Source organism: Lepisosteus platostomus, chromosome 1 (genome assembly GCF_059453375.1).
Source record: "Lepisosteus platostomus isolate fLepPlt1 chromosome 1, fLepPlt1.hap1, whole genome shotgun sequence".
Classification (NCBI taxonomy): domain Eukaryota; kingdom Metazoa; phylum Chordata; class Actinopteri; order Semionotiformes; family Lepisosteidae; genus Lepisosteus; species Lepisosteus platostomus.
The window spans coordinates 50,485,204-50,501,742 of record NC_142611.1 but is presented as its reverse complement, the minus strand read 5'-3'; the positions used below and the strand labels follow the sequence as shown (position 1 = coordinate 50,501,742).

Below are 16,539 nucleotides of genomic sequence, written 5' to 3'. Positions count from 1 at the left end.
TTACAACCTAGAGTTAAATCTTTCTGTCTTTAATTTAAAGTTTAAATTCCAGATGCTCCAAAGTGAATGAGACCCTATCTCTCTTTTCTAAAACCACGTTAACCTGGAGTTTTAACCCAGCGAGAATGTCTTTAATCTGGGGATTCTTTATAAAGGAAATTATAGTTTCCTTAAACAACAGAACTGCCAGCTCTCTTGGAACAAGGTTCCAATACTTAGAATATAGTTTTAAAGTATGATTCAAACTAAGACCTCTTGCCCGGCATGCACCTTTTTTCCTCTAACTGACATTTTCTGTCTCCCTTCCTTCTCTTTTGCCTTTTCTATCTTTTATCCTGGGTTTTAATATTTACAGTAGCTAGACATAAATACTGTAACTAACAAAGAAATGCACCAAGTCAAAGCTAACTGAAAGAAGAATGCTCCCTCAATAGTGATGCTCTTATAACCATATATTATGAAAAGCAAAGCTTTGATACTCTGAAGTATTTCCACATTTTAAAATGCATGCTCTAAAATTATAATAATTGAAATTCAATCTTAATATAATCAGAAATGTGTTATTATAATCAGAGATTATAATAAAATTAAAAATTATAATGTTTCATAAAAACTATACAATTGGATCAGAATAATTCAATTGTAGAAAGCTATTTACAGTTCTTAGCTATTTCACTGTGTGGCAAGCTAGCTATAGAGAGGATACAAATTTACAGATCATAGTTACAAATCATATACCAGAAATCAGTAAAGCTTCTATTGTCTGTATACAAACTCTACTTACTCTCTTATACTCCTACAGAACCTCCTACAACCCTGGCCTCTTGGCTACTGATATACACCAGATTGTTAATCGACAGGAGTGACCAATTACGCACAGAGCCAGTCATATAAACTCTGTTCCACCTGTAGAATTTCATTCACACTGGATGCCAATTATTCAATTATGCTATGTGTGTGTCTAAATTTTACTGATTTAAACAAAGCCCCTACATTCCCAATCACTGCATCATAAGAAGCACAACAACATATTCTAATCCAATCATTGAAATGCACTATGATAAGTGTGGTACATCTCAGAAGAATGTTACTTTTATGTTGTATTTTTTTTTGTTCATGTAGCATAGTTGCTCTCACTAAGTTAGGGTTATACTGTAGATTCGCACAGCCCACATAAAACATGGGGCTCACTTTTGTTAAAGGTCTTCATCAGAAACGACCAAGGCAATATGACCTTTAAGCTAGACTGGATTTTTTGTGCAGCAAACACACATACGCTGTGGTCAGGCGCATACTGCGCAGGTGGTCAGCATTGTACAGGATGTGCACGTTCTGCATGCTGTTGGCTAGAAACAATCTATGTTGTAGTTATGATCACTGGGCTCTAATCTTTCTTTTTTCATCTATAATAACCCCCCTCTACAGCTGGAAACACACCCAGAGCTCAGAAAGTTGTTTCAGTTATCTTTTTAATTCACTCATTTTTATAATTTTAGTGAATAGAGTTTAATGAAATTCCCCATAAGGAATTCTAGTCTTTCTTTATTTCTGCATGGTTTGAAAGCTGATTTTCCCTATTAAATCTCTTTTAGCACTTCTTGAATTCACTTCTTGACAAGTTTTATTTTATTGTATGGGCTGAATTACTTCAAGTAGGGAGCTGCGTCAGCATGCATAGGCTGCAAAGGAACAAGTAAAGGTTTATTCCATGCTGAAAGGAGAAGAAAAGAAAGCCGTCTTTGGGTTTTATGGGGATGATTCCCCTCAGCTGGGGGAATTGCTGGGATAAATGGGAAAATGAGTGGAGCAAAGCAGAGAAAAGTCCTTGAAGAAAACCTGCTGTCCCCTGCAAGGGGATAAGATCACTTTATTGTATTTTATACACTTTCTTGTATTAGGAATTTGTCTTTTCATATACCCCAGTTTGCTCTCCATGAGACACACAGGCACAGAGAAAGAAGCTTGGGATCAGAGCACAGGGTCAGCCATTTATACAGCACCCCTGGAGCAGTTGGGGTTAAGGGCCTTGCTCAGGGGCCGAACAGAATAGAATTCCTCTGCCAGCTGTGGGATTTAAACCAGCAACTTTCCAGTCACAGGCACAGATCCATAGCCATAGTGCCACCACTCAGCCCTGAAAGCGGGATGGATGTTCACCTTTCAACATGACAACGACTAAGCACACAGACTAAGCTGCACTGTAGAGTGGCCAAGGAACAAAAATGCACATGTCCTTGAGTGGCCCAGACCTAGCCCTGATCTAAATCCAACTCCAAATCTGTGGCACGACTTGAAGATCGCAGTCCATTACATGCTTCCCAAGGAACTCGACAGAGCTTGAACAATTTTATAGAGAAGAATCAAAAGGACAAAAGAATATTGCCAGATCTCAGTGTGCAAAGTTGCTAGAGACCTATCCCAACAAACTCACAGCTGTAACGGCTGCCAAAGGTGTTTCCATCACGTTTTAACTCAGAGTGTTGGAGACCTATCTAATTATGGTATTTCAGTTTTATATTTTTAATACAACACTTTTTCCGAATAAATATATTTTCTCCATAAAAGTGTGGAGTATAGTGTATACTGTAGATAACAGGGAAAAACCCTCATTTTAATGCATTAAATGTTGGAGCACTGAAATTCTATAGGCACTGTATTTGGAGCTCTGAAATTCTCTTGCCAAGGCACTGGTGGAGGGACTGGAGTGACTCTCCAAGAGTGCCCACTGCTGTGTCCAAGGCCGTGCTCCTAGGAGATTCTGTTGTAACTGTCTCATTTTTTTCCTTAGATCCTTGATCGGCAGTTCTGGAGGGAGGGGGGAACTACTGGGGAGGGGTAATTATTTTGCCCTTTAATGGTTTATTTGTTATACTGAAAAGCAAATGTGAAAATAAATAAAAATTTGAAAAAAACCCAACCTTGGTGTGCATTAGCCTATGACGCATGTCACAAATGTATGTTTCTTTCACCTGTAAAACTAAAAGACCATTTGGTCCTGATTTGGAATTCAGCCAACATCCATTAAGCCTTTGAAGGGAAAATGACTTTTTTATTCCCTAGAGACCAACTTACTACCAAATTGATATTTTTCTGGACATGTAAACTACTGCATGCACTCCATGCACCCCAATTTTCAAGTTTGTTTTAATCATTGCAGGAAGTTGCTGCAATTGCAAAGTGCTGTTACTGTAAGTGTGTATCTGATGGCATACTTTGAAATGGAATCTCTATGCACTTCAAAGTCTTTGTGGATGCATCAGTTCTTCCTGTACATGAGCTGAAGGGTCCTAGTTCAGGTCATCTACTTTCCCCAGAGAGGTTCACTGCACCCACAGACCAGAGACCACATCAGAAGGCCCTGTTGCATCAGCCGATCTATACTTCCTTTGTCTAGAGCATTCTAATAAACTACAATCTAAACCTTATTCTTACTGGGAGGTCTAAATACTGTATGTGAATACAAAATATCAATTTTGGAACAATGAAATAGACTTGAATCACTCCTTAGGTACACTGGAGGCATAAAAAGGTTAAGCAGCTGACTGATATCTATAAATGCATCTTTCCAATTTAATAAAAATGTATACTCGCATTTTAAAAATCTTTTGAAAGCTTTAGTACAGGTACTGTATATGCTTTACTAAAATGTTTTAGAATTATGGTAAGATTTCAGTTTATATATAAATGTCAAATTATGCTCAATGTTTAAGACTTTTATTATGTAGTATGTCTTCAGAGCAGAGAAAATAAGCACTACAAAATCACTATCATAGATTCATTTCATGAACACAGGAAATTGTATTAAACACCAATAGAGCTACTGTAAAATATAAAATGTAAAATGCAATGTCTGTTGTTAACACTTGTCATAGTCACAAAAGTGGTTTGCTGTGGTTCTTTAAAGGAAACACAGGAAGAATGAACTTAGGCGGTATGTCAAGTGATGTGGTTGTCACTCTGAGTAGAGTTTCTTAACAAGGTCATTTTTCTCATGGTTTCACAGAGCTAATTTTCGCAGTTATGAGGAACAGCCAATTTGATAAGCCCTTATTTTGGATTATTTCACACCTGTTCCTCTTTCACATCAACGCTACAGGTAAGGCTGCAATATTTTCTCATTTGCCATCTGTGTTTTGATTTTAATGTGCTCATAAAGCCTCTTCATCCAATAAATGTAGTATGTACATGCTGAAAAATGGAAAAAACTTAAACAGAAGTGAACTTTTCAGTCCGTGTTAAATTAAATGATATCAAAATGTTTATTTTGATGAGCTGTGGTTGTCTGTGGCACTAGCTGTAGCTGTTTTAGTTGTAGTAATCACTGTTTTATAGATGATAATTATCATGATGACTGTTGATGCGCTTTAATGTTGTAGTTGACCCAGTGTGCTATTAGTACTAAGTATCAGTAAGTAACATGGAACAATGGTGGTCAATGGTTATCCAATACATATAAAATAAATAGCTAAAGAGATGTCGTAAAGTTTACTCAGTTGCAGCTGAGCATAAAGGTTGGAAAATGCAAATGATAAAAGGGGATCTTTCAGGAAATTCCTCTAGGTAGTTAACATCTCTGCAAATCTCTAGGCTAACAGAGAAATACAGAATAAACGACAGGACAATAGAGTGGGAAAGATGACTAGGAGAGACAGGGAGTGAATGACAGACAGAAGAGTGTCCCATGCAAGAGGACCTTGCTCTTGTGATCAGTCTTAGGGACTACACGCTGGCTAATTTGAGCCTTGTTTGCCATCTTTTAATTTCAAACATTCTTACTTCCTTTATCATGGAATTCTCTGGTTAAAGATGTTCTCTCCTAGTTGGTGACGCACTTTTTATGGAAATAGATTTCCATTCACTTTTAGGCATCCAGATTTTAGCAATGGGTTGTATTCCGTTAATTAGGCATTTCTCTTGTTGGCCTGTTTAGGCATAATACTTCATATGATTTCAGATCACAGGGCTAGCTGTCTGCGTTACCTGGGTCTTAAGATCATAGGCCTCTATGCTTTGTTTTGTAAAAAGCAATGTTTTTTTTTGTGTAATGTGTGTAGTTTGTGCTATTGATATTGTCAAATTATTGTAAAATGTGTTTGTCCTAGTATGTCTCAGATGTATTACTCTTCTGCCAGAGCTGTGCCAGAAAATTAAGAACTCAAGTGCCTTTATTATACCAACCATTGAAATGTGTCATTGATATTGGAGATTTATTTGTTTGAATTATTTTATTGTCCTCTCTATATTTGTATTTTTCTGACCCCCACCCATCTGTAAAGATATTCGTGTGTGGTATACAGGAATGTAGAAGAATACTTCAATGCAATACACATTATTTGAGGTCATGAGTCTGAATTTAAATAGTGAAAAGTATTAGAAATAAAATTGACTGCAATGAACTGCTCCGCTAAAGGCATTCTGTTTGTTTCTGTTTTACTGTGAAGTAATTTGGTGTAGTAAATGAATTCAGTGCTCTTGAATTACTTTCTGCACTTTCAGCAGTCAGAGAGAAGTTTTGAAAGAATTTTCTACAATATCAGAGATTTTAGAATGACAATGTTTTGTGTAAAATAGAACTAGGTGTAATGATGATGATAACAATGTTAACATTACACATTCTGTACTTGGTACTAAACATTGGACAATGATTTTCTGTTATTTAGTGGTCATTAGAAGTATAAAATATTGGAAAGTTGTGGAGTTAAAAAAATCAAAAGTAATTGTAAGAGATGTGAAGGACCTGTTAAGACAGGAAGACGTCTCATAGACATTTACTTGTAAAAATGTATTTACAGAGAAAATATTGCATTTTAACATTGTGTTTAAATATACAATAGAATCCAATCAACTTGTGAACTTCATGCAAGTACAGTATATGATATTTGGTAGCATGTTTGTTTATATAATCTAGTAGAAAATGCCACTGTTAGGACACAGTAAATAATATTATTGCAAACCCTATTGATTAAATGTATTGTTTTTAATTTTTAACTTTCTTTTTGATGAAGGCTATTCTCTGATAGTGACGCAGAATCCCACTGAAGTCGACATTCACCTGAAGACCTCTGTCTCATTGTCATGCCAATGGACAACTAATTCTTCAGCAGAGAAAGTCAGAGTAATCTGGTATAAGACTGATCAACCCGCCAATGAATTACAAACAGTCGTGTTAAATGGTACTGAACGGACCAACACTTTCAGCTTGAAAATATCCAGGTCAAATGACTCTGGAGTTTATATATGCAAAGTGATAGTAGAAATCCCACTTTTTCTGCAACAGCAAGGAAATGGAACCCAAGTTTTTGTGTATGGTATGTTTTGTGCAGCATCAAAATAATTTTCAGTAACCTAGTGCAATATTTGGTAGTTCTTTAGTATTACTGGTAATATTGCTGACTGGGCTTCGATATAAAATGCAGATAATAATTGTTTTAACCACATTTCTGTTTGGTACAGATGCAATTCGTACAATACATTGCCAAAAATATACGTGTATTTTTTTTTATTGCATCAAAAGACAACAAGCAGATTGTTTAAAAAGGACAAGATCACAACCAATCTTTGTCTTCATGGTTTCTTTCTCTTTCCCCCAGAAACCTGAAGCCTTAAACTTGTGCTTTTTATTCTTCCTTTCTACTCCATTCTAACAAAAAATTTACCTCCAATTGTTCAATTGGAAATCACGATGAATGTTCAGCAACATGGCCATACAGATCAGCACCTTCAATGTCATGATGTGAAAAATAGGTCTGATTCAGGACAAAACTTGAATGAGGTACATTGCTCATATCATAGCAGTGTTCCATCCAGGAATTATGTCCACAGACCTCTACGCTTTACAGCCCTGAACAATACTACATGCTGCTGTTCCAAAAGTGCTCTAATAAAGTCCCTTATGCAAAAGACGCTTTTATTTAACATAATCGCTTTTTATTATTTGCACTTGAGAGTAATTTAATTGATAAACAAAACATATCCCTCCAACCTTCCTTTACCTCCCTTATAACGGAAGGCTCAACAGCAAAAACATCTTTTTTTAAGTTTCTTTCTATTATTCAATGTGGAATTAAGCACTACCTGTAATCTGACACAACTCTCCACTCTAACCCCTTTGGTTATTTAATTTGATATTGAATAGTATAGACTGTTGAATATGAATAGAAATAGGACCAGCAGGTTTATTTTAAAAGCTGGGTTTTATTAACAGGAAAGCAGAAAGGATGAAAGAGAAAGAAACAAAATGAGCAATAAATGCATGGTCATGCAGTCTAACAAGTGATATGCATCATTTCTCACCAAAGGATAGATCTGATCCTTGTAAGAACATAATCCAGAAAAACAAAAAAAAAAACCTTGAAGAACAACTGGCTTTGATTTGTTTCTACATCTGGCAACCCCATTAGTTTTCTGCGGGTGTGAACAATAATTCAGGCAAAATCATTGTCATTATATTATCATAACCCAGGTACTGTAAGACAATCAAAAATGTGTTGCAAAATAACAGGTTACATTGAGGTGTAGTCATCTGAGTGAAAAGATCTGTTTTGTTATCAAACATCTAAAATATGTCTTGAGGTGAGACTGAGAATGGGCATTTGTTGCCTATTTTGTCCTGTACAAGGAAAGATTATTTCATTTAGCACATATACTTTTTGTGTGCACACGCCAATACTGTGGAAAGAGTAGGGACTTGCACACTGTTACAGTATGTATATTGCCAATATGGCTTTTGTTCTGACACCTCTCCATAGTGTGCTCAGTTTTGCTTTGTAAGAACTTCAGTCAACATAATATTCTTGAGAAATCTCGAGCTCAGGTTTTTGTGTTTGGCAGGTTATAACTCGACAATGGACGCAGGCCTCTCATGGAAGGTCCTGACAGCAGCATGTGCAGGAGGGGCAGCAGTGCTCCTAATTTTAGCAGCGGGCTGTTCAGCCTTAAGAAGAACCTTGAAACAGGAAAAAAAGGAAGAACCGTCAGTCCCCATTTATATGAACTCTACACAAGGTAATAGGGCTGAAAACCAAAACAGAAACAAATGTACAACAAATGTTTAACGTACTGTAAGTTAGTTATCTTCTCCCCTCTGTCATCTTGATGAGATACTATGGAAATTCAAAGGGTTCCCAAAACTCCTACAGGTGTTCTGTTTTCCCTTGAAACATTGATGTAAGTCAAAATGTAGTGGTTGCTGCCCTTCAAGCACTACTGTGTCCTGCACAGTACTGCTTTGTTTTCGTGCACTGACGCTGCAGGAGTTTCTTTATGAAAACTTTTGTCCATCTCAAAAACAAAGTGTTATCATTTGAAGTTTTAGTGATAGCAAGTAGGAATTTAATCAAAACTACACCAGAATTTAAGAATTAAGAATGCACAATAAGTAGCAAGACATTAATGTTATTGGTGTTCTTTACAGTTTCAATTGTTTTAAAAAATACCTCAACATTCAAAGATACCATTAATGTAGTGATTTATGTGCATGCAAGTTCTCTTACCCTTAATCTGTTTAATCACTTATCACCTTGCCAATTCAATTGCCACAAGTCCAATGGATAGCATATGCTTTAGAGATTTTGTGCATTACAGTAAACTGGTGCAAAACAATATAATTAGTTATCACCATAATTATTTGGGGTATTTGGTATATCGCCATAATTTAAATACTTTTTCAAGAAAAACATTAAATACAGTTTGTGATTTTTGTCAAATTATTCAGGATCACACAAAATAATTGAAAAAAACACTAAACAAAAAGTTGGTGCTATAGGTTCAATCTGTACATATTGGAAGCTATCTAACCCCTGTCTTGCTCACCTTACAGGTTTTCAGAAGAAACAAATGAGGTAAGAGTTTGAAAATATAAACTAGTTAATAAAATAAACATTTAAAGGCCCTTATATGCAAATAGCATTGTTGTAATAGTATATATGGAAGTAAACTGAAGTTTTTTATTTCTCCTATGGCTCCTAGCAAAATCTTTCAGAAGCTTGTGAGAGAACATGAAACTGCTTTTCAGTCAAAAGTAGATACTTCCCTTATCACTATCACTGGAATGATTGGATTATGAAGACAAATTGTACAATACTCTCTGAAATACCACCAAAATGCTAATTGGAACTACCATGTGAATTTTAACTGGTTTCTGCACTTAAGATTTTGTCTTAAAAATAATTTATTTCATATACACTATGTAAATTCCAAGATACTGTATAATGGTCAGAAGTCTGATTCAATTGGTGTTTAAATAGTACAGCTTTCTAAATGATTTGTGGGAAAAACACCTGATCATGCTTGATGGTGGTGTTGTTGTATCTATGCCCAGGGTTACCTTAGTCTAAATGAATGCAAAGACACTAGCAAATCTGTTCCTGTACCTCTTCTTTGACAGTTCAGACAATAAATGGAAAAAAATGAATGAAGATCATGGTCCAGAAAACACAACCGTGTCCAAAACATTGCCGGATTCCTATAGGTATGGTTAATCTGAGGAACTTTTCCTTTTATTGAATAACATGTTAGAAAATAATAAGAAAAATTGAAAGAAAATGAAAAACATATGCCATTTTGGGGAATTTAGGCAGATATTGAAAAATGTGCTGACTTTACCACAGTTGAATATTACCATTGTGCTATTCTTTTAAGAACAATTACAAAAGAGAGTTGTGATGTGACCCAACTAGTGATCTTTGATTCAGATTGAATTCCATGGATCGGGCACAGTGCCTTGAGATAGCAGATGGTTGATACAGTATAAAACAATATTTATTGTAATGTACCGTTTTCTCTAATTTAGATTGACCAAAATTCTTTTTAAAAAAAACAAGAGAAGAAAATGCTGAACTTGTAGGAATAGCTGTTTTCAGCAAAATAAAAAGCCTGTGTAGCACTATCCTCAAATTTTAAAAAAGTAAAATTAAAAAAGTTTAACCATTTTTTTACCATTACCAAAAGTAATAAAAAATAAAAATAAATAAAATAGTTAAGGGTATGTTGCAGCCCACCCTTAAAAAAGTGTGCATTCATACTTGCACCAGAAAGCCAGACTAATCTGATCTGATATTTTCTTAAAAATAAAAAAACTGCTACCAGTATCCACTTCCTCAATCAACAAATTTTTCCTCAAATTTCTAGTGACCAGAACATCTATACAATAATGGATTAAAGATTATCATCAGTAATGAGAAACAGAAAAATTATAAAAGGTCAAATTAGTAAAAAAAAGTACATACTGTAAATTGTTCTAAAAGTAAGAAAAAAAACACCATGTATAAATATTATATTACCAATTATATTAGTTACCATCTGCTTGGGTGTAATTTAGACTGTACAACCTAGTGTGTGCAGAAAATTACCTGGAAGGAGCTGCAAGTTTTAGACCCATTAAACCTGAGTGACTTCAGTTAACATTCAGTTAACATTGCAGATTTTATAAATTAAAAAATGTTCTAGCTGGCCGTGCTCACTGACCTGATATTTTGTGGAAAAAATTTGTAATGTCATCACTGCTTTTTACAGCAATCAATTCATTCGTGTGGACTGCGAAGACATTTTTGCAGTGCAGCGTAAGATGAAAAATAAAAGAGGTACTGCTGAACGTCTTTCATTCTTGTGTTATCATGAAGAATGAACATTTACATGGTAGATACTGAGATGAGACCCATGATTATAAAGCTGAAGATGAGTTGGCTGCAGTCCTATACTGAGGAATATAAAAACTCAATATTGGGGTCCTGCCAAAAATAATTTGCAGACTTTTTTACTTTAGGGCTGAAGTAGACAAGTACAGTACACGTATATTTAGGTCATATTCTAATTTTATAATTAGAACAGGAAGATACTGAGGATAACCTCAATACTTACTACTGCAAATTCCTGGAGTATAGAGATTCACAATATCTGGATAAAGTTTTAGCTTAGTAGGAATTAGTAAAGCAATGGATTTAACCCGAGGCACTAAGAAATTATATCACCAACATAACTAACAAGTCTCTGTATCAAAAATAAAAAGGACTTTTAATGGTTTCAGAGATCAAGATTAGCTATACTAGACTTTTTTTCCATGTAGAATAGTATAGTAATACAGTTACACCCCGTCAAATAGTGCCATGTGATCTTTAATCAACCAAGTAGCCAGGATCTCAATTTCACCTCCCTTAGCACAGCGGCGTTGGTTAGGGAAATGATCCAGCGAAGAGTGTTGGTCCACGAACCCCACAATAGCAGACAACCTGGTTTTCCAGAAGTGTCCCATCCCAGTATTGATCAAGACCACACATTGTGCAGTAGGCTGTAAATTCCATGTAACTCGTTAAGTACAAATCTTTACTTAAGTGTATGAATCTTTAACGTGGGAAGGGTTTTAATTAATGTCCCAATTGTGTTAATGTGCATTTAATGTATGCCACATTCCATACAGTATGTGCATATGATAGTCTTCTTTAATCTTTATTACAAATTATTAGAACAGGAAACTTCAGAAGCTTTAAAAAGATAAGGTGCGTTTAGCGTTTCGAGATGGCCGCTGTTGTTTTAACAGAAGATCACCATGGCACTGTTTTTTGGTATTTAAATGCAAAGGATGTGTATAAGTTTGTGTTTTATTGTAATAAAATGAAATCAAGAGTCAAATCGATTGAGTAGAGATACAACTTTAAGACTTTCTCGTATATATGTTGTTAAATTAAGTTAATATATACAACTAACGATTGCATATGATTTTATATATATATGTGTGTGTTTTATATGTCTTTTGCAGCTAATTTTTTCATGGGTAATGCTAACTCCTCCTTGAACACAGAGGGTCAATTTCAAAGAAAGAGAAGGTCAGTTTTTTTGTTGTGCAAGCTTACTACGCGCAGACTTTAGAATCCATTTTCTTTTAAAAAGGAGTATAAACGATAATTACATCTGCATAATTGAGATCACTTGAAATCGGTACTGTTTTTTACAGAATGTCATCAATTATAAATTTTGAGAGCCGCTTTGGAAATTCCGAATCTGCTGTTTCACGTCTGAAAAATACTTTCAGACGTGAAACAGCACAGCGTCTCCCCCTGCTGATGATGTCTTTAGCCCTTTCAAGTGATTTTTGACTGAATCACTCTGGAATCGCAAGTCATGAAATCTAATTTGGAAAACAGCTAGTTTTAATCTCTTTATTGTAGGGATTACCTGTACATTTCAATATAAAAATGTGTACTTTTTTATTTTATTTCAGCCTGCACATATATATAAACAGCAGAGACCTGAGGAAGCAGACTCAACAGCCCGTAGGAGGTATGAATAGCAAAGCAACAATTCATCCTTCATTTGTGTGTGCATCAGCTACAACATCCTTTTTAATATTGATACTTGCAGTTAACTTTGAGCTATACTGGGAGACAATCACATCATTTTATGAACAATGAAGCTTCTAATTTCTTGGGGCAACTTATCAATGTACAGTAATAATCACAGGAGATCCACAATTGTGACTGGATGTGGTATAACAGATACTATGACAGGAACATCCTGCAGTTGAGGATGCTTCTGTCAAATGTGATAAACCCAGTATCACGTTCTGATTGCATCTAAGCATCCCCACACCATCACCTCCCCAATACCACTGAACTAATACTGTTTAATAACACAGTTCTGTAGGGTTAGCCATCAGAAAAGATCAAACCTTGATTCATTTTCCTGTCAACTGTGACTAAGTTTACTCCCATTTACTGCCTAATATTGCCATGCAAGTCCATGTACAGTAGATGAGGAAGGATTTTGCCATAATAAGGTGTACGGCACAGCAAGAAATTGTCTGCCTGATGTCTTCTGACCTTTCTGCCACTAATCAGATAGTTCTGAGTGTCAGTGACAACATCTGGTTTACAAATTCTTTCTTGCTATTAAAACACATGAGAGAGGACAAAAAGCACGATCACCAACAGAAGCACTTACAGTTCTAATGTGATTCTAGAGAAATGTGGTTAATAGGTGAACATGAAAACAGTGTGCAACCAACTACAGCCACCTACTAACCAACCACGCTGAACCAGCAGTTCGGAAACAATGACAGAATCATTTCCCACACATCACAACACCTCCTAATTGCTTGCTTTAAATTAACTATGAACCACAGAAGGAAACTGAGGGTATGTTCAAAGTTTTTACTTAAGATATCATTATATTTTTACTGCCTCTCAGTATATTGTTGTTTCACATATTGTTCTCACCAGACGTTAATCACAGCTGTTCTCACTGTGTCAAATCTGTTGAATGTAGAATAGGAAAACCAGATTCAGCACAAAACTGAAATCAAAATATATCGTAGATATATGATAAATATGTATACTTAAAATAAATATCTTCATTTTTGAGATGGAAAGAGAAAGTGTACTAAGAGTGGACTTGTATTCTAACTGAGGCAATACAGTTGTGTTTCACTTTGTAGCATCTAATTTTACTAAAACGCTTGACATATTCAATATATTTAAATTATCTGCTGGATTTTTCATTATTTCTCTGCCTTGTCTAGGCAGGGATATTGAATCAACATCTAAGCTCCAATCCTCTATGAAGAGAAAAGAGGCATCTGTAGAATAAACTTATTGTAGATAGGTTTATTAAAGCAATGGATGGATGACTGATAAAATAAGTGTTGAAATAGGTGTGATAGGAAGAACTGACATCATGTACATTTCAGACTAACAATAGTAAAATTTAGTTCATTAGCAAGAACTAAAATCATGTGCAGAGTTTAAAGTTAAAGAAAAAAATAACTTGCATACCTGTAAATGTGTTCAGTTCAGTTCAAATGTTTCAATTCATTCTTAAACCTGTTCGAATAATTTTCAGCACCTCCTCTCATGTTCTAATTCATGATAAAGTCATGCTTATAGAACAGACTTTATTTTAAGGAGACAGTGCATGTGCTTAAAAAATGAATAGGTAGAGATAAGATTGGGTTCTTCATAAATCAACAGTATAAGAAACAAATGTTTTAGTAAAATTGGGCTCTGCATTTAAATCTATACTTCTTAAAATGACTATTCAATACGGATCTCCACATACAGATTGTTCCTTCTGTTTATAGGGGTTAAAACAATGTTAGGTTTCTGACAGATCACTTGAGTGTAGATTTTGCTTTTATGCACTTACAAAGACCCAAATCAAATAATTTAGTATAAACATACAGTCATACAAAACAAAGGTATAGATGTAGACCTAGCCTCATATACATCAAATTTAGTTCCAACTACAAAAATGATTAAATATCCAATTCTTCTTTTTATAAAACCAAGGGGTGAAAGAGACATATCCAAAAAAATATGTTACTCATCTTTGAAAACTAATAACTCAAGAGTAAACCTTAAATATTTTGAGAGACAAAGAATTCTCCCTCTTTAAAGCTTTAAAGGGTACAGTATATCTCCTTAAGTGTGCCTTCACAATCTGGCCTGATTCGTTTTTCAGTATCCAGTGCCAGTAACTGGAGTTTCAATGCCAATATCATTGGTTCTTTGCTTCCTGACACATGTATGAAAACATGTTAATGTAAATAATTAAAATTAATGTATTTCATTTTTAATAATCAAAACAAGCAAAGCACTGTGCTGATTTGTTTTCCTTATCAGATTTTCCTCAACAATCAGCTAATCTGCTTTATCCATTCATTTTGTTTCCTTTCCATACAGACAATCTTGCTCACAAAATTTGTGACCCTGTCAAAAATCACAAAAACAAAATGGGCAAGTCCGGAGACAACTGTGAAGATGTGTAATCAATGTATTAAACAAAACATGTCAGTCTGATATTAACATCTTAGTAAATTAATGTCTTGATAATGTTTTGATAATGTTACAATATTTTCAGTCAGGAACTTGCGCTGGCATTTACTAGTATTTAGGTTAGAATGTTAACCAAATAATTGATCCTTTCACAGATTAATGTCTGTGAAAGGATATTGTTAATTCCTGTTCTGGACAGAAAAGAAACATTATGTACAGTAATTATACGGCTTTGCTGTTAATTGTTACTTATGGTAAAGCATTATATATGTGTGAAGCCTTATAAATAAAATGTTTTATTTTCATGTTCTTTTTATTTAAAGAAAGCACCTCAATCTCTACAAATTGATCAATGCCATGGATTGCATCAAATATACCAAGATGTATTTTCTCAGGAGTATGTGCAAATGAATGTATATCCATAAATGTATATCATGCTCCAGATTCTTGTATTTGTTTGGAATTTTATATAAATAAATCATTTTTTTAAATTATTTTAAAAGTCTGTATATATCCTTGTAATTCCTGAAAGACAGTATGCCATATCCAGGTGGGGCTGCACATTGGTGGTGGTGGATTGGAGTCCCCATTACCTGTAAAGCGCTTTAAGTGGAGAGTCCAGAAAAGCGCTATATAAGTGTAAGCATTTATTCTTATTCTTATTCTTATTCTTATTCTTATTCTTATTCTTATATTATTGTAGGGTCCCTGCATCCTCTGAGTAAAGTCTCATAGGGTCAATTGCAATGTGCTGGTGGATCTCGTACAGAACTGTATACTAACCCTGAGATAATCCCCAGTTAATACACTGTTCTCAGATTGTTCCAATTGACCCTGAAGGAATGGAAATTTATCAACGCATTGGTAAAATAATTTTAGATTGCTTTTAGAAACTCAAATATGCTTTAGCAGAATAAATATAGGTTGTTTTTGCAAAGGTGTTTTGTCCTTCCCACATATGCTAAATTAAGAAAATGTGTCATAAAGAATGTTTGATTAGCTCTGTCTGTAGGCTGGTTTAAGATGTAGTATGCTGGTACTTTTAACCACAAGAAAACTAACATGTATCAAGGTCATCTAAGTGTGATAGCTTAGCAATTGACAAGAAGATTTAAATTTTGGTACAGGGTTAGGCCACATAAGGGTTTTTGCTTTTTTTAAACTTAACAGTTCCTTATCTTAGTTGTAAGTCTACAATAGAATAAAAAGGATTATAACAATATGAAAGGTTACTTAAGGGGAAAATGCTTATGCTACACTACATGGGGTTGGTGAAAGACTTCTCCAGATAGCCATTTTGTAATGGTTTAAATAAAAAACATACCTGAGTTTTTGTGTCGTGCTAATCTTATTCTTTCATCTTAATCTTACTCTTATAACAAATCAGTGATGTTATATTGAAGGTATCTTTCAAACTAGATGCAATAGGAAGCCATTGGTCGGAAGGTTTTATCTGGTAGATTTTGGATGTGTGTGTCTCTTTTAGAGAAACAAGCTATCTTAGTAAAAGAAAACAAACAGCTAAAAGGCAAAGGCACATTGTTTATTTCTTTTCCAATGTGAAATATAAAGTCATCCCTCAAGAAAAAAACAGTATTGTTTAAAAACGTCCAGACAGCAAAAGCAATTCTGTTCTATTTTGGCACGTTGCCTGGAATATAGTTAGGCTCCACAGATTTACACCTCTAATCTTTGACTCTGGGATATTTACGGAGACACGAGTCAGACCAAAGCTTACAAAAAGCAGTTCTTTGCCAACACCAGTTTATTTAGAGAT

The 16,539-nt window shown here is 34.8% G+C and overlaps 1 protein-coding gene across 2 annotated transcripts; it reads left to right on the top strand.

Annotated features, from left to right (window-relative positions):
- Positions 1-3,797: 3,797 nt before the first annotated feature.
- Positions 3,798-15,256, top strand: LOC148678059 (uncharacterized). Of its 2 annotated transcripts, none has more exons than XM_088631073.1 (9): positions 3,798-4,096; positions 6,006-6,173; positions 7,831-8,004; positions 8,819-8,840; positions 9,386-9,469; positions 10,513-10,580; positions 11,753-11,819; positions 12,215-12,273; positions 14,670-15,256. In XM_088631073.1, exons 1-9 carry the CDS (start codon positions 4,021-4,023, stop codon positions 14,753-14,755), a joined length of 804 nt encoding a protein of 267 aa, XP_088487199.1. In that variant the 5' UTR covers positions 3,798-4,020; the 3' UTR covers positions 14,756-15,256. The 2 variants fall into 2 exon arrangements, with proteins under 2 accessions (XP_088487199.1, XP_088487190.1); XM_088631064.1 differs by having other exon boundaries at positions 3,801-4,096; positions 6,006-6,308.
- The last annotated feature ends 1,283 nt before the right edge of the window (positions 15,257-16,539 follow it).

Excerpts from the sequence above, each read along its gene's own strand:
- LOC148678059 (XM_088631064.1), top strand. The coding sequence starts at position 4,021 with ATGAGGAACAGCCAATTTGATAAGCCCTTATTTTGGATTATTTCACAC. Across the intron at positions 4,097-6,005 it reads CTTTCACATCAACGCTACAG|GCTATTCTCTGATAGTGACG; the intron begins GTAAGGCTGCAA and ends TTTTTGATGAAG. Across the intron at positions 8,841-9,385 it reads TTTCAGAAGAAACAAATGAG|TTCAGACAATAAATGGAAAA; the intron begins GTAAGAGTTTGA and ends CTTCTTTGACAG.